At 48.9% G+C, this 21,560-nt stretch overlaps 1 protein-coding gene across 1 annotated transcript in view; it reads left to right on the top strand.

Moving 5' to 3' along the window:
• Nucleotides 1-21,560, top strand: part of COL23A1 (collagen type XXIII alpha 1 chain) — a 367,457-nt gene that overhangs the window by 308,958 nt on the left and 36,939 nt on the right. The window contains exons 4-5 of the mRNA XM_059917860.1: nucleotides 11,396-11,403; nucleotides 12,993-13,019. Of these exons, the coding sequence (XP_059773843.1) occupies nucleotides 11,396-11,403; nucleotides 12,993-13,019 (35 nt within the window). The remainder of the gene's footprint in view (nucleotides 1-11,395; nucleotides 11,404-12,992; nucleotides 13,020-21,560) is intronic.

Below are 21,560 nucleotides of genomic sequence, written 5' to 3'. Positions count from 1 at the left end.
AAAGAGTGGATATATGTATTTGTATAACAGATTCACTTTGCTGTACACCTAAAACTAACAAACACAACAGTGTAAATCAACTATACTCCAATAAAAAAAATTTTTAATGTTACACTAGAAAAGATCTAGTTAACAGAAAAGAAGGAGTAATGGAGTAATAGAGGAATAAAAAAGAAATTAAATTCCAAATTGGCACACATAAATCCTACCTTCTGAGCAATTACATTAAATGTAAATGGATTTTTAAAACCCCAAATAGCCAAAGCAATCCTGAGAAAGAAGAACAAAGCAGAAGGCATCATACTTCCTAATTTCTAGCTGTATAAGAAGGCTATAGTAATAAACAGACACATAGACCAATGGAACAGAATCAAGAGCCCAGAAATAAACCCACAAACAGTGCACAAAGTTTCCAATTTCTTTACTTCCTTAGTAACACTTGTCTTTTTTTTTTCTGTTTTTTAATAGTAGCCATTCTGATAGATGTGAGGTGATATCTCATTGTGGTTTTGATTTGCATTTCCCTAATAATTAATGATGTTGAATGTCTTTTGGATTATGCTATTTATTTATTTACTTACATAAAGAATCCACAAAAAATTTATTGGAGCTCATGAAGATGTTTAGCAAGATTGCATGATACAAAATCAATATACAAAAATCAATCATATTTCTATACACTAGCAATGAAGAATTTTTAATGAAATTAAGAAAGCAGTTTCACTTATAAAAGCTTGGAAAATAATAAAATAGGGATAAATTTAACAAAATAAGTGTAAGACTTGTATAGTGAAAACTATAAAATATTGTTGAAAGAAATTAAAGAAGACCTAAATGAATGGTAAGACATCCATATTCATGGATTGGAAGACAATACAATGTTAATATGGCAATATTCCACCAATTAATTTATAGTTTCAATGCAATCTGTATTAAAATCCCACTTGGATTTTTTTTTTTTTTAGAAATTGCAAATTGGTTCTCAAATTTATATGGAAATGCAAAGAATCCAGAATAGCCTAAACACCTTGAAAAAGTAGAACCAAGGTAAAGGCCTCACGCTTCCCAATTTTAAAACTTACACAAAGCTTCAGTAATCAAGATAGTATGGTACTGGAATAAAGATAGACAAATAGATCAACAGAATAGAATAGAGATTCCACAAATAAATCCTTACTTTTACCATCAAATTTCTTTTACAAGAATGCCAAGACAATTCAATAGTGGTAGGGCTACTAAGTGCAAAAGAATGAAGTTGGACTCCTTCCTCCTACGATACACAAAAAATAGCTCAAAATGTATCATAGACTTAAATGTAAGAGGTAAAATTGTAAGTCCTTATAAGAAAACATCACATCTTCATGACCTTGGGTTAAGCAATGGCTTTTCAGATGTGACACCTAAATCACAGTGACAAAAAAATAAATTGGACTTTACCAAAATAAAAATTCCTTAGAGAGTTTCAGCAATAGAGTTGAACCAGCAGTGAACTTGAAGATAGATGGATAGAGAGTATGCAATCTAAAGAACACAGAAAAAATGGAATGAAGAAAAACAAACCGAGCCACAGAGAAATGTAGGACACCTTCAAGCACACTAACATACGTACAATGGGAGTCCTAGAAGGACAGGAAAAGAGAAGGGAGCATTAAAAAGTTTTGAAGAAATAATGGATGAAAGCTTTCCAAATTTGCTGAAAACATTAAGCTACATACCCAAGAAGCTCAGTGATCTATAAGTAAGATAAATGAAGAGATACAGACCCAGACACATTACAGTAAAATGCTGAAAGTCAAAGACAAAGAGGAAATCTTGAAAGCAGCAAGAGAGAAATCACTCATCCATACAAGGGAACCCCAATAAGATTAACAGCTGACTTCCCACTGGAAATAATGGAGGCCAGAAGGCAGTGGGATGACCTGACCTAGTCAAAGGACTAAAAGAACCTAGAATCTTATGTCCAGTAAAACTCTCTTTCAAAAATGAAGGATAAACAAAATTACATAATGGTGATGGTTGCACAATTCTGTGGATATACCAAAAATCATTGAAGTTTATACTTTTAAAAGAGTGAATTTCATGGTGTGTGAATTACATCTCAATAGAACTAGTTTTTTGGGTTTTTTTTTAATCCAATGAGTTTACTTTTCACTTAGGCTTCTAATCAGCACCACTGTCTACCCTGCAGTGTCTGAGTCGGGTGATTGCGAGAGCAAACTTCCATGCCAAGGCTGGTCAACTTGACCCTGAATTCGAGGGATACAGCCTTGTACCTGAGAGTCATCACAGCCAAAATGCTGGAGGCCCATCTGAGGTGCCGTTTCAAAAGGAGACTCTTCAAACCTGTTGTGTAGTCAGGGTTTGTTCGGCAACATGAAGCCAAACAATGGAAAGCCACCATCTGTGTTTCTCTTCTTTCTGCATGTGTGTGTGTGTGTCTGCACAGAATGCGTGTGTGCATTAGAAACAGAGAAATAGAAAGAATGCTGTGCTGTAATTGCAGCCAGCATTGGGTTTTGGTGCCTCCTGTGTGCCACCGTTGTCCCAGGCACTTTACATATACACAATATCTTACTCAATCTTCGTAGCAGTCCAGAGAGGCAGGGATTGTTACTCCCCACGTTTCCCAGAAGCAGACTTTGCGTCAGAGAGAACAGGCACTTGCTCAAGGTCTAGAGCTCATCAGCTGGAGAGCCAGGTTCTAAGGCCTCAACACTCCCTGGGAGTATCGGCCTGATTAAATCCAGGGCCTGAGGCCTGACCTAAGTGCCTGGCTCGCTGACTCAGTATTGGCTCTGGATTTGCCAACCTCCAAGCCTCATTTCATCTACCTGCAAACTCAGTTGAAAAGCCTTGGCCTACTCTGCTCCGCTGGGGAAACCCCAGAGAAGCATGGCTGAAGGTCATTTCCTCATGGGTGAGTGGGTTTCCAAGGGTCAAGAGCCAGTAACCCAAGCTGGCTGAGTGGGAAGAGGCAGAGGGCTGGATCTGAGCCAGGGCCTGTTGGGAAGAGCAGGGAGCAGGCAGAGTGGAGTCAGGAGTCCAGGCAGAGCCCAGAGGGGCAGGTGTGGGCTGTGAGCAGGGACAATGACCCCAGCAGCCTCAGGCACTAAGGCCAGCCCCCAGCTGCAAGAGTGCGGGCCGCACACTAGCCAGGCTGTGGGAATTCTTCCCAGTTTGCTTTGCCAGGAATATAGCCTTTGGGAAACACTCAGGAAATGATCATCCCCAGAAGGACTAAGAGCTCTAGGTAGGCATTGTAGGCCCCAGACCCTCCACCCACTTCTGCTTACCTGTCAACTAGCAGCTCATGCACCCTCCGAACCTTGAGGTGTGAGAGGATTGGCTCCCAGTTTGGGAAATGCTGTCCCTGTCGGGCCACATCAGTTCAGCTAAAGAAGATCCAGAATCATCGAACCCCCTACTCCCTCAGACCCATTTTATTTATTTTCCAAGTCATCTGGCTCTTATTTAATTGCTCGCACATTCCTGAGAGCAGAGGCGGCAGATCCAGCCAGTGCCTGGAACACATGCTTGAAAGCTATGTGCAGGATGGAGCGGGCCATGGCCAGACCACCACGTGGCCTCCTGGAGGCCCTGAAGCCAGCCTTACTTTCTAAGCAGGGAACCCCTGGACAACCTGAGCCAAGCCCTCCATCCCATGCATCACTCTTGGCTGGCCAACAAGTCCATTTCCAGAGGCTTCCGGCAGCCACAGCACAAACCCTGTACAGTCGGCCCTCTGTACTTGCAGGTCCCACATCCATGGATTCAAACAACCACTATAAGAATTTTGTTTTAATTTCCAGAAGGTTCCAAAAAGCAAAACTTGAACTTGCTGCGCACCAGCAACTATTTACATAGTATTTACATTGTGTGAGGTATTATAAGTAATCTAGAAATGATTTAAAATATACAGGGTATTGTATAGGTTATATGCAAATATAACCATTTTATACAAGGGATTTGCGCATCCTTGGATTTGGGTATCCTGGGGAGTCATGGAACCGATTTCCCAGAAACCAAGGGCTCAGCACTCCTGCCCTTCTCCCCTCTCGTCCATTCAGTGTGAATTTAAGAAGTGCTTGTGCCTTCCAGGCCCTGTTCTAGGCCTCGGGGAAACAGCAGGAAGCCAGGCACAAAGGGCCCCAGCTCTCAGGGAACTGCCTTGCTGGTGGGGCTGACAGACAATAAACAAAACACAAATAAGTGGATTTCAGGAGTAAAGACTGATATGTGCTTGGAAGGAAATAGCAGCCAGCTGTGATGGAAACAAGTGCGGGAGAAGGGTGAGGAGATGTCTTCAGTTTCACGGTCACGAAGGCAGTCACAAAGGGGGGTGTAAATGTCCTGGGGCAGAAGAGAGCTGGCCCCTTGGGGAACTGAGAGAGACAAGTGGGACCCAGTGCTTAGCCAAGGCTGATGGAGCAAGGAGCAGGGCCACATGGGAGCGCTGTGCCTCCTGAGTCTGGATGTTATTCCATTTAAATGGGAAGCCCTGGGAAGGAGTGGGCATCTTTAAAAGGCCCCTCTGGTTGGTGGGGTTGAGGTGCCAAGAAGAAGGAGGCTGTAATGATGGTGCCAATGCTAAGTGATGGTGACTGGTGATATGGTGCCAGCAGGGCTCAAGAGAGGTGGTGGCATGGTGTGTTTTAGAATCTCTTAGATGGGCTAGATGTGTCCTGTCCCATCAGTGATGGGATCAATCTCTGGAATGCTGCCATTCCCACTCTGGCCACCCCTCTGGGGACCAGAGGAAGGTGGAAGGTTTGGGGTCCCACAGCGCTGCTTCCATCCTGAACTGCTCCCCACTAGCTAGGTGACCTCAGACATGCCACGCACCCTCCCGGGGACCTCAAGGGACACTCGGTGAATGTCAGAGCTCTTTCTGCCAAAATAGTTTGCACTTTGTTAGGCTTAAAGTCAAGCTGCCTGGGTCGTGCCTGGGTTCAGCAGGACGTGACCCTGGGCATGGTAACCTTTCTGAGCCTCAGTTTCCTCATCTGTAAAATGAGCTGGTGAGGTTGCAGCAGGGGTTAAATGAGATGGTTAGGGAAAGCTGATGGTGGAGTTCCCAGTGCATGATGAGCCCTAAGTGAGTGATGGTTACTCTTGCAGCTCCTCCTTCATCTCCTGAGCTGCACCTCACACCAGGCCTCGGGCTCCACTCTCAGGATCCCAGGTCCTCAGAATGATAATCGCAGTCTGAGCTTTCTTGGAGAGAGCTTGGAAGTGAGTGTGAGGAAAGGCAGCAAAAGCTGAAGGACCAGACAAAAACACAGAGCTTACTCCAGCTGTTTTCAAGTTGAAGTTTATTGCCTTGTCTGACTTGGTAGCTATACACGTGTATCCAATGGCATCAAAGAGTCCATGGTGAAAAGTCAGTCTCCCCTGCCACTCCTGTCCTCCCACCATCCCGTTCCCCTACTCGGAAGTAACTTGATGACCACATTCTTCTCCCCACACCCAGAGATGTTCCATGTTTATACAAACAAAAGCCTACCGATTTTTTTTTAGCACAAATGGCTGCCAATTAAAAGACATGCCTTTTTAAAAATATAACAATATGCCTGGGAGATTATTCCATGTCAGAAATACAGAACTACTTTAATCTTTTTCACAGCTGCATAGTATCCCATTTAGATAAGCCTCCCGTCCTTTCTTTTAAGCAATTCCACTTGTACTGTTTCTAATGTCTTTATCATCTCAATTAGTTCTGCAATGAGTATTCTTATACACCTGTCATCTTATATATTTGTTAATATATCTATGGAATACATTTCTAGGAGGATCATTGTAGTAATTGGCACAAAAATTTTAAATCTTAATTAGTATTGCCAAATCACTCTCTGTAGAGAATGTACCAATTTTTCCTTTCAACCAATGTCTGAGGTGACTGTCCTCATTTCCCTTGACATAAATCATCAGATTTTTTTCACTCTTTCTAATCTGATACGATTATAGTTTTAATTTTCATTTCTTTTATTGTGAATGAAGATTTCCTTTTGTTTTGCATCCTAAAGGGCTGTATTTTCTGTGTACTCTCTATTCATATCTTTTGACCATTTTTCTATTTGATTGTTGATGTTTTTAGAGTTGATTTGTAGGAGCACTTTTATATCAAGGTATCTAGCCTTTGTGACATGAGTTAGAAATATGTTTCCACTCTGGCTTTTGACTTTGTTGACAGTGCTTTCTGCCTTGCAGACATTTTTGTTTTTGTATGGTTGTATCAGACTTTATGTCATAGCTTCTAGATTATGAACTGTACTTGGGAAAGTTTGCCCCTCTCCATGGTTAGAAAGGAATTTTCCCACATTTTCCTCCAGGATTTTTATGATTTTTTTGAAGCATGTAAATCTTTGATCCTCTTGGAATTTATCCTGGTTCATGAGAAGGTATGAATCTAACTTGACTTTGTCCTGATAACCACCGGCCTGCCCACCACCCTCTATTAATAACAGCTCTCATCCCAGCAGTTCGAGGGGCTCAGGTATAAGGGCAAGGGCAGATCACAGCGTAGACGGGGCTTTGGATTTGAGCCTCTGTCTTAAGAACAATGGGAAAGTGAGGAGTGGCGGGACGGGAGTGCCATGATCAGATTTGCATCTAGCCTCCGAATGGAGACTGGAGAGCATTGGGTCAGCATATTTGAAGCCATCTCTGATCCCAGGCACATCCCTTTCACTGCTAGTGGGTTTCAGCTCCTGGGTCTCCAGCCCCCTCTCCAACACCACTTCTGGGTGAACTCCTAGGGATCTTGATATCCGCATAGAAGCCCCTCACACCCTCGGCCTCTCACACCTCACTCGTGACTGACGGCCTCAGTTCCTACTTCACTGGCACAGTTGGAGCAGTTGGAAGAAAACTTCCACAAACTCCACCTGCACGGCCACACACCTGCATGCGCCGCCTCCCTGCTTATTGCCACAGACGGACTATCCAGGCTCCTGAGCACAGCCAATGCCACCTCTTATGCCAGGGCCAGTCCTTCTCGCCTCCTCAAGGACATCACTCCAGGAATCCCCCTTTCTCCAACATATCGGGTCTTCCGCTTCCTGCTGATGACTCCCATTGTGCAAACGTGCTGCTGTGCCTCTCATCCTGAAGAAATCCCTTCTCTGGACTCCACACCACCAAAGCAACTACTCCATCTTTGCTCCCCTTTGCAGCAGAACTCCTAGAAAGCTCTCACTGTCCACATTCCTCCCCTCCCCTTCCCATCAGATGTCCACTCCTATCACCCTTCCTGTCTGTGGCCTCTGCATTGCTAGGTCCAGCCATCAGGTCTCAGTCCTCACCTCACGTGACCGTCAGCACTGATCGGCATGGGGATTATGCCATCCCCCTTGATGCACGCCCTCCACTCAGCTTCCAGGACTTCCTTCTCCTTCCCACCCCCTTCTAAGTGTTGGAGTGCCCCCGAGAGCCATGCGTGCACAGCTGAGCACCTGATCCTTCCAGCCGAACCTGCCAACCTACAGTCTCCCCACCTCTGTTGATAGCAACAACATCCTTTCAGTCGCTCAAGCCAAAATCTTCCTTGACTCGTGTCTCTTAGACTCCACAGTCTAGAGAAATCCTCTCGGCTCTACCTGCAGAATCAATCCAGAACTCAGCCACTTCCACCCCCTACACCGCTTCCACTGGCTGCGAGCCACCATCACCTCTCCCCTACATCACTGCAATAAGCTGCCCCGCATGGTATGACCCTTTTAAAACATAAACCAGGTCATATTATCTCTGCTCAAAACCCTGCAAGGGCTCCCACCTCAGAAAGAAGATAAAGTCCTACAAATCACCTACAAGGCCCCCCCAGTCTGCCTCTCAGCACTAATAGCGCCCCTTACCCTGCTCTGCTGCCTGTCTCTTTCCACGACACTATCGCCTTCCAGGTGATGTACTGTTTATTATGCTTATTGTATCTCAGCTGTCCTCTCACTAGAAGGGGACAGGGGTGCTTGTCACTTTCACTGCTGTATCCCACTTTCCCAGAACAGCATTTAGAACAGTAGGCACTCAGTGAATGTCTGTGGGATGAGTGAAGAGGGTGATGAGTGAAGAAGCTATTGCAACAGTCAGGAGATGCTGGTAACATGGATGAGGTTGTGGTATTGGGGAGAGACCCAAGGGGGGGATGGGCTCCGGAACAACAAACAGTGGACGTGCCAATAGAGCATGTGGAGAGGGACTCCTCGTTTTCCCGTTCACTAGCTGGTCAGGAGGGGATGCCATCCACAGAGACCAGGAGCTGGAGAGGAGCACATTTGTGGGCAGAGGATTGTGAGTGTGACTGTGCATCCTTGTTTGAGGAATCATGGGATTATTCAAGGGGAGATCAAGCAGGCAGCTCAAAAAGGGAGCCTGGGCCTCAAGGCATGGTCAGGACTGGAGATTTGGGACACTTCCACCTAGTGTAGCCATGAGCATGGAAGAGCTCCTTGGAGAAGATGGAGAGAGGAGACTGATGAGCAGGGAACTGAAAAGAAGAAAGCTTAGACTTGATCCCTGAGGAGCCTTGGTATGTGAGGCTGGGAGAGGAGACTGAGTCAGCTGAATAGCTAGGGAGGTGGGAGGACATGTCATCTTGGAAGCCGAAGGAGGAGAGCACTTCTAGAAGGAGGTAGAAGATGAGTCCAAGGAGGAGAAGAAATCCTGTTGGGCTTATTGATTGGAGGAGGTCGTTGGAGACATGGTGAGTGCCACATTGGTGGAGGGATAGGAATGGAATCCAAACCGGAGGGTCATGAGGTCAGTGGAAGGTGACTAAGGGGAGACCCCCTCTTTCCAGCAGTGCAGCTGTGAGAGAGAGAAGAGCTGGGGCAGGAACAGAGGAGGGCGTGGAACAAAGGATGGTTTTCTCATGTTCAGAGCTGTGGGGAAGGATCTGCTTGAAAGGCAGGCTTGACCAGGGGAGCTTGGGGGCCGCAGGGTCCCAAAAAGGAAGAGGCGGGTCAGCTCCTCTGAGTTGTCAATGAAAATAATCAATAAACAATCTATAAAAGGAATAGAAAAGAGTTTTACTTGAGCCAAACTGAGGACTATAGCCCAGAAGCCAGCCTCACAGATAACTCTGAGAAACTGCTCCAGAGAAGCATGGTTTTCAGCACAGCTTTATGTCTTGTCAGAACAAAGAACCACAAACAAGTCAGGGATACATTCCTTCAGGGTTTCAAAAAAACAGATCAGCAAGTACACAGTGAGTCAGTATGGCTTTGGCACCTGGGAAGGGAATCTTATCATCAAAGGAGTACCAGCATTGGCGTCCCAGGAAGGGAGGCATTTAATCTTTATTTTTAACATGGACATTCTTTACTTCTGGTCAATGTGCCCTTTTCTTTAATAATTAAAGCAGGTGTACAGTGTATGTTTGATAGGCCACAAACAGGATGTTTTAGTTCGCAGAAAACCCAAGTTAACTCATGTATAAGCCAGAATGACTTCCCCGTACCTCAATATGTGAACATTTCTTCTATCAGAGTTAACCTGAGGGGCACGGAGCAGAGGCCAGGCACAGGTGCGGGTACAGGCAGGTGTAGGCGTGTGGCATCAGAAAGGCAATGGCAAGTCCGTCTGGTGGCTTTTCTCTTTTTTGTAAAACAGAGAGCAGGCTGAAAGAGAGATGCCAGCTGTACGGATGTCCACGTGGCCAACAACCTGCCCGGCCCCTAGTCTAGGCTTAGGGAACACACAGCCCACTCCCCTGCCATGTTACGTTCTCAGGCATTAGCACCATCATGCATTAGTTGCTCAAGTGAAAAATCATTGTCTCATCTCTCTCCTTCCTCTATGCCCGATACACCTCTCCACTCATGCTCCACCATTAAATCCATGAGCAAGTCCTGTCTGTCCTCACTGATAAGTACCATCCGACTCACTTCTCTTCATCTCCACAGCCAACCCCCAAGTCCAGGCCACTGTCACCTACAGGGGGACAACTGCAGCCCATCCTCATGCCCACTCTTTCCCCCTCAAATCACTCCTCTGTGCAGAACTCTTCAGTGTCCGCCACTGTCCTTCAAATCACGCTCCACTGGACAATGACGTGGAAACGAGATGCTGGGGTCTGGTTGGCTTGCCTTCTCCCCAGGCCCTCCCCTCCTGCAGCCCGGTCAGTTTCGCCTGGACCCTAGATGCCCAGTGACCTTGGCATATTTGGAGCTTTTCCCTCCTAGCCACGCTCTTCCCTCCCTGTTCCTCTCCCCGATAACTATTCCTCACCCTCTGGACTCAGCCTAGCCTCCCGACCCGAATCAGCCCAGTCTGGCTCCGGCCCCTCATTACGTGCTGGGAGCTTCCTGTGCTTCCTCCTTGTGTCGTTGTTTTCTTAAGTATTGATCCATCCAAGGAAAATTCTGTGAGTCAGAGATCTTGCCTCTTTCACCACTGGTCCCATTAACCTGCACCCAGCGGCCCATCCGTAAATATGTGTGGGCTGGCTGACTGCCGAGGGCCGCCTCCCTGTGCCGGCCTCACTCTCCAGACTGAGGTCTGGGGTCTGCCAGGAGAGAGCAGAGGAGTCACTTGTCTGGCAGCAACATGGCTTTAGTGGAAAATGTGTAGGATTTGAGAGTCGGGAGACTTCCTTCGGGGATAAATTCCACCCCTAACCAACTATGTGGCCTTGGACAAGTCATTTCTTTCTCTCTGAGCCTCTGTGTGGTCATCTGTCACATGGGCATGTTCATCATACCTCAAAGATTGTTGAGAAGGTCAAATGCTGTCATAGATGTGCAATATGGTTTGCACACTGTAAGGTGAGGAACACCTGACTGTTCTCCATGGGGCAAGTCTCAGCTTGCTGCACCAGCCTTCCCTACAGCAGCCCCCTGCGCTTCCAGACTCGCCTCCTTCAAATCCCCCAGGCGCAGCCAGGCTCGGCACCGTTAACCCCTACATTGTGGGAGCTGGGCTATGGGGCCCCCACCCCCCTACATGTCAGCTCAGCCTCACACTCACACATCCAGTGCACCTAGGAGTATTCTCACCTCCGCCCAGAATGTTTTCTTTCTCAAGTCTCTCCCTTTCCATAGAAATGAACCAACCCCTAGTGAGTTCCAAAATGTGTTCTTCAGGCAGGAACAGGTCTGATTCCTACCCTGCCTGCCAAAACCCAACACGGGTGGGCCCCAAGCAAGAAGCAGCAGCAGCCTCATGTAATGCATGCAGGAACCAAAACTTGCTGGATTGTCTTTACCAGGCACATGCCCACCCAGCCCCTCCAAGGACAGAGGCACTCCCTCTGCCATGCCACTTGGCTTTGGGGCCAATGACAGCATCAAAGCCTTGCGAGGAGGGGTGGCCAGGAGCTGTGTGAGAGACGGGCCGGCCTGGGCGAGGGGACCCTCTCTCTCCCTTTGATGCTGACTGTGGCTTCTCTGCTTGTGTTTTGCAGGTCCTCCCGTAAGTGTCCTGGATTATGCTCTCTGCTCCTGAAAGATAAGACATTTTGTTTTCTCTCTGTGTAGCACTTTCATGAAAATAATATTTGATTAGAGCGATGTGTCCTTAAAATTAAATTCAGTCCCAGACAGGGGCCATATTTTTTTGTGACTCGTAGATGAATGCAAGCACAGGATTCCATGGGCTTGACTTGCCCAGTGAAGCATCCTGTGACTGTTTTCCCTCCAAGAGAGCTGACATGAGCCTGGTTGGTCCTCACCAAATCTCTGGCTCAGCTTGATGCACAGAAATGCAAGCACCATACCCGTATTTCCTAAACGTTCAGCAGCAGTTGATCTGTGTAAGCATTCTCGTCTCACGTGCTTTGGCAGAAAGGGCTCTGGAGTCAGGCAGTTATGCCAGGAATATGTTGGGCTTGACCACTAGGTCCTGGGGTCCGTTCTCCTTCTTTGCCAAGATATTTGACTCTCCGGGTTGGGCAACAGAGACCTCGAGAGCACAGCTGGCCAGTGAGGGTGCTGAGTTTGAGAAGGGTGTGAGGGAGGGGCTGGCTGCCCAATCCACAGCAGCCCCGGAAATCCCGTTCCTTCTCCAAGACACATGACAAGTCTGCCTTTGATTCATCTTGGCAGTTTTTCAGAGCCTGATAAATCCTGATGAATGAATTCAAGAAGCACATTGACAGTCCTCTTGAGCCAAAATTAACCTTCTAAAGGAATTCCTTTCAGATGAGCAGCTTTGTTTTACTTCCACTCGCCATGATTCATTTCCCGATCAGCACCCTTCAGAGTCTGGACTTCTTGATGCGTGTAGCAGCACCACATTGAGCCAGAAAGTGAGAATGTGTAGATTTATGGGCTACGAGCAGTTTTTCACAGTTGAGTCATTCCTGACTGTCACATGGAGGCTAACCTGCGTGAACTTGCCGAAGTGCGTAATGCAGAGGGCTATGGAGAAAATTTGGTTTTTTGTGTTTTTTTTTTTAACTTGGCTGTTAAACGACTACGTGGATTAAACAAATGCAGAATTCTCAAGCTGCAACCTGAGATGGATGCCAATGTATGGGACACTGGCGGGGCAGCCACTGCTCGGAGCACATGGGGTCAGAGAAGCATCCAGTAGCAGTAAAGGCGCCCCCATATCTCTGGTTTTCAAGGCTGTCTTCCTCAGGTCACCCCATCCCAGTGGCAACAGACAGGAAACCCATATCCTGCTCACTAGGCCCCAGATCAGGCCCCATTTAAGGAGCATTTTCCGTGGTAACTGTGATGCCGCCCTCCAGAAGCCCACAATCCCACAAGGTCCTTGCCGTGTGCCTTGGCTGATGCGGGGAGGACATGTGTGGTGTGTGCCCCGGTGGCCCCTCCAACCTGGCCCTATGAGGTGGGGAATGGGTGCTCCATCCCCCAGACCCATTGGAGCCCTGCCTCCCCCCCCCCCCACCCTTGAAGGAGTCAGTTACCAGCCAGCAGCCTCTGCTGCAAACCCTGCAGACGTTGGGGGGATCTGGGGCCCTGACTGAGTTCTAAGTGTTGCCATATGGTTTTCTGCCGAAAGTCTAATTATTAATGACGTATTAATTACCACAGGGGCAATCAGGACGAGATGGCTACCCGGTAATTTGCCATATATTTTTTTGCTCTCTTTGCCCTTTACTCTCAAGCCAGTATTCTTCCTCTGTGCCTTTATTTAACTGTCTGCACTCCTCTCCTCCTCCTCCTCCTCTGCTCCTAAGTGGCCGCGGTCTCTCTGTGGAGGGAGTAGCGTTAGCTCTGCGAAGATGCAGGATGTGCAGAGCTGCAGGGCCCTGGCCTGGAGGGAACTGTCTGCAGCTCTAGCTGCCTTGCAGATAAATCAAATAGCCTTCAAGAAAGAGTCTCATTGGCGTGCTGAGTCCACCCAACACTGCTCTTCCTGGCCAGTGTGTCAGCCCTGAGCCCAGGGTCCAGCCCTTGGCTGTGGAGTGAGTGCCCTCCCGTGGGCTTGGCTGCCAGACTCTTTCCAGTGGACAGAAGACTCCCTGTCCCAGCCCACCATGTCCTGTCACCACTCGAGAACTGGAACCAACCAACTGGTTGGTTCCAGTTTGGCCTTTTTGGTGTCGTTACTTCTCAGATCTTTTACAATTAAACCTAAAAGTTAGCTTATACTTGGAATGAATGTCCCAGCCTGGGCTGAGTGAGCACCACGTCAGAAGCAAGGTGAAATATGGCTGTGCCACTGTCCAGTCCTGCACGGAGGTCAAGGCCCATGGTAGCAGCACGCAGAAGTCCTGATAAAGAAAGAGCAGGGGGTAGGCCCGGTGAAGGAGATGGCAGGACCAGCCTGTTGGGAGATTTGTTCTGTGCCTCAGGCCAGGAGGATTCAGGGAGGGAAATGTTGATGGATTCAGAGGCCTCTCTAGTGGCCAGCTCTGTCCAGAGTCAGGATTGGCTGGCAGTGGAGGGCGGGGTCAGGGAGTGGGTGTCCCCAGTCTTGCAGGAGCCACCTTCCCAGAAGGCTGTGGAGGGCCGTCCGGCCCTGAGCATCAGGGAGACCTGGGCATGGATTCCAACCCTGCTGCCTCCTAGCTGGGTGACCTTGGGGAAGGCTCTGGCATTCTCCGAGCTTCAGTTTCCTGTTTTGTGAAATGGGCTCATGCAAGGCCTCCCTAACAGCACTGGAGTTGGGATTAGTTAAGACTGAGGAGGTGATGGCTACACAAAATGGGTCACAAGCCCAGCCTACAATTCTTGGTGGAAACTTTGGGGGGCATTCACCTCATGTCTCGCGTGGTCCGTGCTCCACCCACACAGGCAGCCAGGGCAGCTCCCCCAGCAGCAAGCAGTCCGACCCCTCAGACCGGAAACGTCCTGCTCTGTGCGGGGTAAGAACGAAATGCGAAGCCAGCCATGATCCACCTTCACCCCACAGGAGCACACAGGGGATCAGGGCACCGCCACCTCCCAGCAGCTTTTCCTGATTGGCCCACATTCCTCGACATGGCAGCTAGAGTCTTGGGGAACCACAGGCTTTTGCTGGAACATTTCAGCCTCGTGTCCTGGGCCTGCTCGTTTCACTAGCTCAGGAGCACTGGAAACTTCCTGCAGAACCACTCCTGGGATTACCTAGTTACCTTTTATACTCCAGGGTTACTCTTGATTGTAGGTGCCCGTGTCCAGAGGGGAGTGGGTGGTGTCTGGGTGAGTGGATTTCTTCCCTCTTGCCCATTGTTGTCTCCTCTGAGCACACATGACCCAGGCTGTGAGCATCAGAGAGGCTGCTGGCTGATTGTGGGAATCATTTTCCTCGGGCGAGGGTCAGGGGACTCCAGACCAGCTGCCAGGGGTCCAGTCTACCTCCCACAGAGCCTCTTCCCCTCTGCCACCATCCCTGCCCTTCCTCCCAGGACGGAGCAGGCTGGGGGGTGGCCAGCAGGCTCTGTGGGTGATGAGTAGGAGTCCTCCTTCAGAGTTAGGCAGCTGGGAATTGAATTCCCTCACAAGCTGTGAAGCTGGGGGCAAGCCCCTCAGCAGCCCTAAGAATCTGTTTCCTTCCATGTGAAGAAGAGAGCTGGGATTTAGGTGAAGTGAGGTCACAGCAAACGGTGGTCAGGTGACTAGGTCCATTACAGGGCTGTCAGGGAATTAAGCTTGGTGTTTAGTGTGTGAGGTTTTTGGCACTGAGCCTGGGTCAGAGACAGGGCTCTGTGAATTTGGGGTGGGGAGGCCAAGGGAGGGATGTGCATGCAGTGTGTCCACCTGGTATGAAGTTGGGAGCTTTCTGGGAAGGGAGCAGGTTAGGGCCCAGCAAGCCTTCCCCACTGCCTGTTTGCAGACGGTGCTGGCAGCCCATGCCCTTGGCCCCTTAAGCTTCTCATCACTGGGCAGCCCTGAGAAGGCTGGGCCCGGTGAGGGGTGAGGAGAAGCTGGTGTCATACCCATGATTACCCCAGGGCTGGGTTGCCCCTTTTCCTGAGGTCGCCCACCCCAGTTTGCATGCAACTCCACTTCCACACAGATCTGGGCATCTTCCCTGACTGGGCTGGCCTTGCCTGCTGCTGGGTTCAAGGTGTTTGTGCCTCCAGTGCCAGGAGCCAGCCAACTAGCCCAGCTGTGTGCCTCCAAGCACCCTTGTTCCATCAGGCCGCACCGGCTGTCCCTTCGGTGGAGGGATACAGGGTGGAGGTGACACTCCGCCTGGCTTTCCCCAAAGGAGGGAAGCAGGCCCATGTGGGCAGGCGGAGGTTGGGAGGGAATTCTGTAGGCTTGGGGGGCCCATGTGTTTTAAGCTGAAATTCAGATCTCTCAGCCTGTGGAGGTCCTGGCTCCCAGCCCGAGCTCTGCTGACAGACGGCTCCATGTGGTCATCCCAGGGTTAGGGCAACCCCTGCAGCACGAGGGGCCTGGCCACCTGAGAGGCACCTTGTGTACTGAGTATTCACGGACTTTGAGTCTCTCTGACCCCAGTCCCGTCCTGGCTCAGCTGTGCGGTCTTGGGTACTTGGCCTCTTGGAACCTGGGGAGATCATACCTACAGAGTTAGAGACTTAAAGGGGGGAATACACGCAGGGCCCAAGTGCAGCACGGCAGGTGGCAGCCCCTCGATAATATCTCTATCTTTCCTCACCCCACAAAACCTCGAGGGAAGGAAAGACAGGCTTAGGAAATCATTCTGATCCACCAACACACATTGGCAGCACTTGGAAAGGAAAATGGCTTTGAACAGTCAGTTTAAAAAAAGTTTTGGGTGCTCCTTTCTTTTTCTTGAACTAAACTTCAAGACCAGGTTCAGGGAGTTTTTTGTGTTGTTTTGTTATGTTTTTCCTTTGTGCTAAAATCATGCCACTTCCTAAAGGGAAGTAAGAGCAAGAAAAGAGTCAAGCAGGATGCCTGTGGTAGAGACTGTGCCGGCTGAATGTTCTGGATTAATCCAATGTGGCCCCCCACCCCGTAAGGAGACCAGCTGAAACCAGGTCCATATATGGACCCGATAGGGGCTGTAGGGGGACAGGGCCATAGGAGCTAAGCGTGTCTGTGGGGCAGGCTGTAGACTGAAAAGGGCCTCAGTCACCTTGTCCACAGCCTCCCTGTACAGAGGCCAGCCTGTCCTTTTCTGCTGCCAAGCGTTCATGAATAGCTCTCTGCTGATGACAAAAGAAGCATGGTTTTTATAAAACCTTCCCAAAATAGAGAAAAGCACAAAAAAGGAAAAAACAATCGTCCATAATCCTACCACCCACAGATAAGTCCTCTCAATATTTTGGCATTTGTTCTTCCCATACTTTTTGTGTACAAGTTTGTTTTTATAGTTATTATTCTAAAAATGGGATTACAGTGGACATACGTTTTTGTGGCCTATTTTTTTCACTTAATATAGCATAAGATTTTTCCACATCATTAAGAATTCTTATAGAAAGTAATAGCTGCATAGCATTTTATCACATATATAATTGATTTAACCAGTCTCCAAGTTATATTATTTATACTGACCGTCTTTCACCCTTGTAGTCAACGTCGTGGGAATTAATCTAGGCTTATTTCCATGATTATCTCCTTTGAATAAATGTCTAGAAGTTGAATTGCTGGCCCAAAGGGTTTGCACATGTTTAAGGCTTTTGATGTGTACTGCCAAATTGCCCTCCCGGAGGCTGTGTTAATTTACATTCACACCAACAGCACATGAATGCTACATGTTGCCCCAAGCCCTGGCCAATCATGGGTATTATACTTTTAAATCTATGCCAATATAAGTTAAAAATTTATGGATGTACGTATGTATCTTGTTTTAATTTAGGGTGTATTTTCATTAGAAGTACGGTCTCAGAGATTAAACTAGTGTTGATAAAGTTTGTGTAATTCTAACTGCCATCTGGTGGTAGAACTTGGAATTGCAGGTATAGAATTTAAAGAGATCACCAGCATTTGAGAGCTTTCAGATTCCAATTGATCCAGGGACAGCAGATATCATGGAATCAGCCACGCACGGGAGAATTTTGAACTCAGAACATTGTCAGTCCAAGGTGGGACCTGCAGAGGACCCCTGGGCCCAGCATTCCTACATTAAGGGGTAGTAATCAGCATTTATGTTGATAAGGTGATTTTGCCATCTCATAAATAGCAGGCTTGGCTCTGTTCAACAAATCCAGAAGGTGTGTTTTGTACTAGGGTAGCACAAAGAGAATCAGACCCAGTTGCAGTCTTTGGGGAGCTATGGGGGAGGGGGACCAACAGCCAATTTGCCATGGGATAGAGAGGGAGGGACAACTAGGGGTCACTGTGACCTTCCTAGAGGTTTCTTCTCACAAACTCTTTTTTTCCACTCCAAACTGTGGCTTCTGTCTGGGATGAAAAGACCTGTCTCTCATGCAAGGCTCAGTATGGCCTACATCTTGACTTTGGCACAGAAAAAGTCTCATCATCTCCTATTTACAACATCAAAATCCTCACATTTCCTCTTTTTTGGTATTTGGACTTTTTTGACTCAGCATTGAGCTTTAGTGACTTTCACGTTTGTTTTACACCTTCAGAATACAATTCAAACATTTTTGAAAAATATGTATTTGGTAAATCTTCCAGGGCTTAAGATTTGTGTATTTGAATGTATGAGGAGAGTGTTAGGTTGTGAGGTACATAGAAATGATGAAACCCAGTGAGGGCCAGTGGTACAGAGGCCCTGGAATGGGGGAGCATGCCCACTTCAGAAACACCATCAGTCATTGTCTCTGTGCCAGGTGCTTTTCTGGGTCTTTGGACTAGCACCAAACAGGAGTGACAAGGCCCCTCCGTGAAGTGAGGAAGAGAGAAACAAACAAGTAATAAACCAACAAGATAGCTTCAAACAGTAAAATGTGCTAGAGAATAAAGCAGGGGATGTGATGAGAGGGCTGACTGGGTGGATGGGTGGGTATAATTTGGATTAAATAATCAGAAGGCTCTTGGGGAAGATGACATTTGAGGTGAGACTTAAATGATGAAAAGATGTAGCAATCTTTGGCGGGGGGGTGGTGAGAAATGCTCCTGGCAGAGGAAGAAGCAAGTGCACAGGTCATGAGGCAGGAACAAGTGTCATGTGTCCAGGGTACATGTGAGCCCAATGTGGCTGGAGTGAGCGAGCAAGTGCCAGGAAATGGTAGAAGGGGAAGTCAGAGAGGTCTCCAAGGCTGTGTGGGATAGAATCTTATAGGCCACGCTGAGAGGCTGACCCAGGCAGGAGGCCAAGGGAACTTGGCTCTGTGTTTACAGAAACTACCTGTCCACAGAGACAGCTGCCTTGACAAGGGCGGGGAGTCTCTCTCCTCCCAAGGGAACTAGAAAAAGGACTGTCCACTCTCATCCCCCAGAAGCCTTTCCAACGTGCCTGGGAACAAGTGCACAGACCAAGTGCTTGCTGGGGGCATGATTGCCCGCGTTCCCACCCTGGGAGATTGATGGTCTCGGCCCTGCTGGACAGAGGAGGAAGCTGGGCTCAGACACTGATAGGACTTGGCCAAGACACAAGGCCCACCCGCATGGCAAAGCCCGGATTAGTACCCAGCCTGAAGACTCTCCGTCACACCAGCCACCCTATCAGAAAGCAGGCTGTGGCAGCAGACCAGGGCTCAGACTGTCTCTGCATTGACAGAATGGTCTTCCTCCTCTCACCACCCAGAGAAACAGATTATTTGGGGTGAATGTTCTGTTTCTCTTCCTCATCCCTGTTTTTATCTGGCCCTGGAGCTCTCTCCCTATTCCACCCCCATTATCAAATTGTTAAGACCCTTTCCTGCTGTCCATTAAAAACACAAACAGGGCTTCCCTGGTGGCGCAGTGGTTGAGAGTCTGCCTGCCAATGCAGGGGACACGGGTTCGAGCCCTGGTCTGGGAAGATCCCACATGCCACGGAGCAGCTGGGCCCGTGAGCCGCAATTGCTGAGCCTGCGCGTCTGGAGCCTGTGCTCCGCAACGGGAGAGGCCGCGACAGTGAGAGGCCCGCGCACCGCGATGAAGAGTGGCCCCCGCTTGCCACAACTAGAGAAAGCCCTCGCACAGAAACGAAGACCCAACACAGCCATAAATAAATAAGTAAATAAATAATTATTAAAAAAAAAAAAAAAAAAACACAAACAAAAACAGAAAACCAGTTCTGACTTAAATGAAGAAGAAAATTTCTTCATTCCACCTTCTTTCCTATTCCTCATCCATGTGTCAGTATCATAGCGATTATTAGAAATTACGGTCCCCCTCGTGGTGAAATGTCCAATTCCGTTTCCCTGTCCAGGAGCAGCTGAGTGAAGCAGAGAGACCACAGCCATGATCAAGTCCGTTTCCACCCCTGCCGATAGGCAGTCACTTAGCCCTTCTGTCCACATTTGCAGTGTGAGGCTTGGCCTGGATGAAAACATTAGGGATCGGATCTGTGCAGCACTTCAGTTTCAAAGTACATCCTATCCCTGGACATGATGATTTGTGCCCATCTTGTGGACTGAAAAACTGAAGCTTAGAGTGGCCATGCCACTTTTCCAGATCTCACAGTGGCAAGCACATGGGGCCTGGCTTCCCCCTGAAGACTCCCTAGACCTTCCCACACAGAGACCTTTATGGCACAGTGGGTAAGGCTGTAATGCGTCCAGACAGGGCCTCGGACCCCACAGAGGAAGGAGGAGCTAACTCTGCCTGGGACACGGGGAGGCCTCATAGAAGAGGGACAGTTGGGGCATGTCTTGAGGGATGAGTAGGAGTTTGGCACGAAGACAAGGTAGGAGGCATTCCATGCAGCACCAGCACAGGCACAATGAAAACGGCAAGGGGCGAGATGTGGTCCCATGTGCCGGTGGTCAGTGATTCTGAGGGAGGGCAGGGAAAGGCGGGAAGATGATGCTGAGTGAGGGGCCCCCACCCACCCAGAGGGGTGTGGGCAGAAGTGTATATTGGAAAGGCCTCCCTGTCTACAGGGCAGAGACTGGAGGAAGGGGGTCCAGGTAGAAGGCGGCTACAATAATATCAGGCACTGAAATCAGAATGTCCCAGTAAGGATGGAGTAAAAGGGGCAGACTGGAGAAATGAGGGCTGGCGGGAGTTGCAGGCTGGCTCTGACAGGTGAGGGACCAGAGCCAGAACTCACGCTTCGCAGCACCCAGTTCCCCAAGCACCACCTATCTGGGGCGGGGACGGGGGGCAGGCAGAGCTGCACGTCGTCTCCAGAATCAGTCATGGGGGCATCGACAGCCTAGGCCCCGGGGGACAGCATAAGCTCTGAGCAGAAATGTGGGATATGAGACAGGGCCTCTGCCTGGGACCAATTTTGAAATGAATAACTCAGACTGTTTGGAATTAATCAAGTGAACAAAAAAGGACCACAGGGCACCACACATTCATATGCTTTTTTGCACTCTCATTGTTCAAAAACAGCTTTGATTGTAATAATGTAATTAGTTAAATGATTCATCTGTAATATCCCAAATTCATCTGTTTTTAGATTTCAACATCCTGCATCGCATTTTCATCTGACCCTCGCAGTGCCGCTCCCCAGCTCCCCAGATTCTGGGTGGAGCCGGGACGGGATGAAAGCAGATTTTCCGAGCCCCACTAATGGCCCCCAGATTGGAACCTTGGGGAGCCACAGCCGGGCCCCAGGGAAAGGGCCACCATGCCGGCCTTTCCTCCCTCCTCCCCAGGGTCCCTCGAAAGCCCAGGACAGGTGCTCCTTCACCCAGGCTCCTTGCCTTGGGCCCATGCTATATCCCATGTCCCTCAAGTGTCACATGTGGGGCAACCAAAGGACCAGAGGGCTGAGCTGCTGCTCCTGCCCCTGGTTCCCAGATGCCCTGCTTACCCTCAGCAGCCTTTTGCATCGTCCTGGCAGTGGCCCGGGAGACCCCAGCCCCAGATACAAACCTCCAAGGGAGGTGCCGTCTTCCCACATCCAGCTCTGGGATTTCTATCAGCAGGGACAGCCCATGGGGGGCCAGCAGAAGTTGGTCCTGCCCTTTGCAGGTGTGACTGTGACAACATCTTTGCTGGCCCCTCTTCCCACTTCCCCCAGGCAGCAAAGCACCCTCATCCCCCCAGGAAGAACATGTTCACAGACCTGCACTAGGCCACTGGGGCAAACTCAGGTCTTCCAAGTAAATAGATTTGAGAGAAAGCAGTTATTTGGGGTATGAAGCTGGTCCACCCAGCTCCTCCTGAAATCAGGGA

Source organism: Balaenoptera ricei, chromosome 3, assembly GCF_028023285.1.
Source record: "Balaenoptera ricei isolate mBalRic1 chromosome 3, mBalRic1.hap2, whole genome shotgun sequence".
Classification (NCBI taxonomy): Eukaryota; Metazoa; Chordata; class Mammalia; order Artiodactyla; family Balaenopteridae; genus Balaenoptera; species Balaenoptera ricei.
This window is presented reverse-complemented; position numbering and strand designations above follow the sequence as displayed.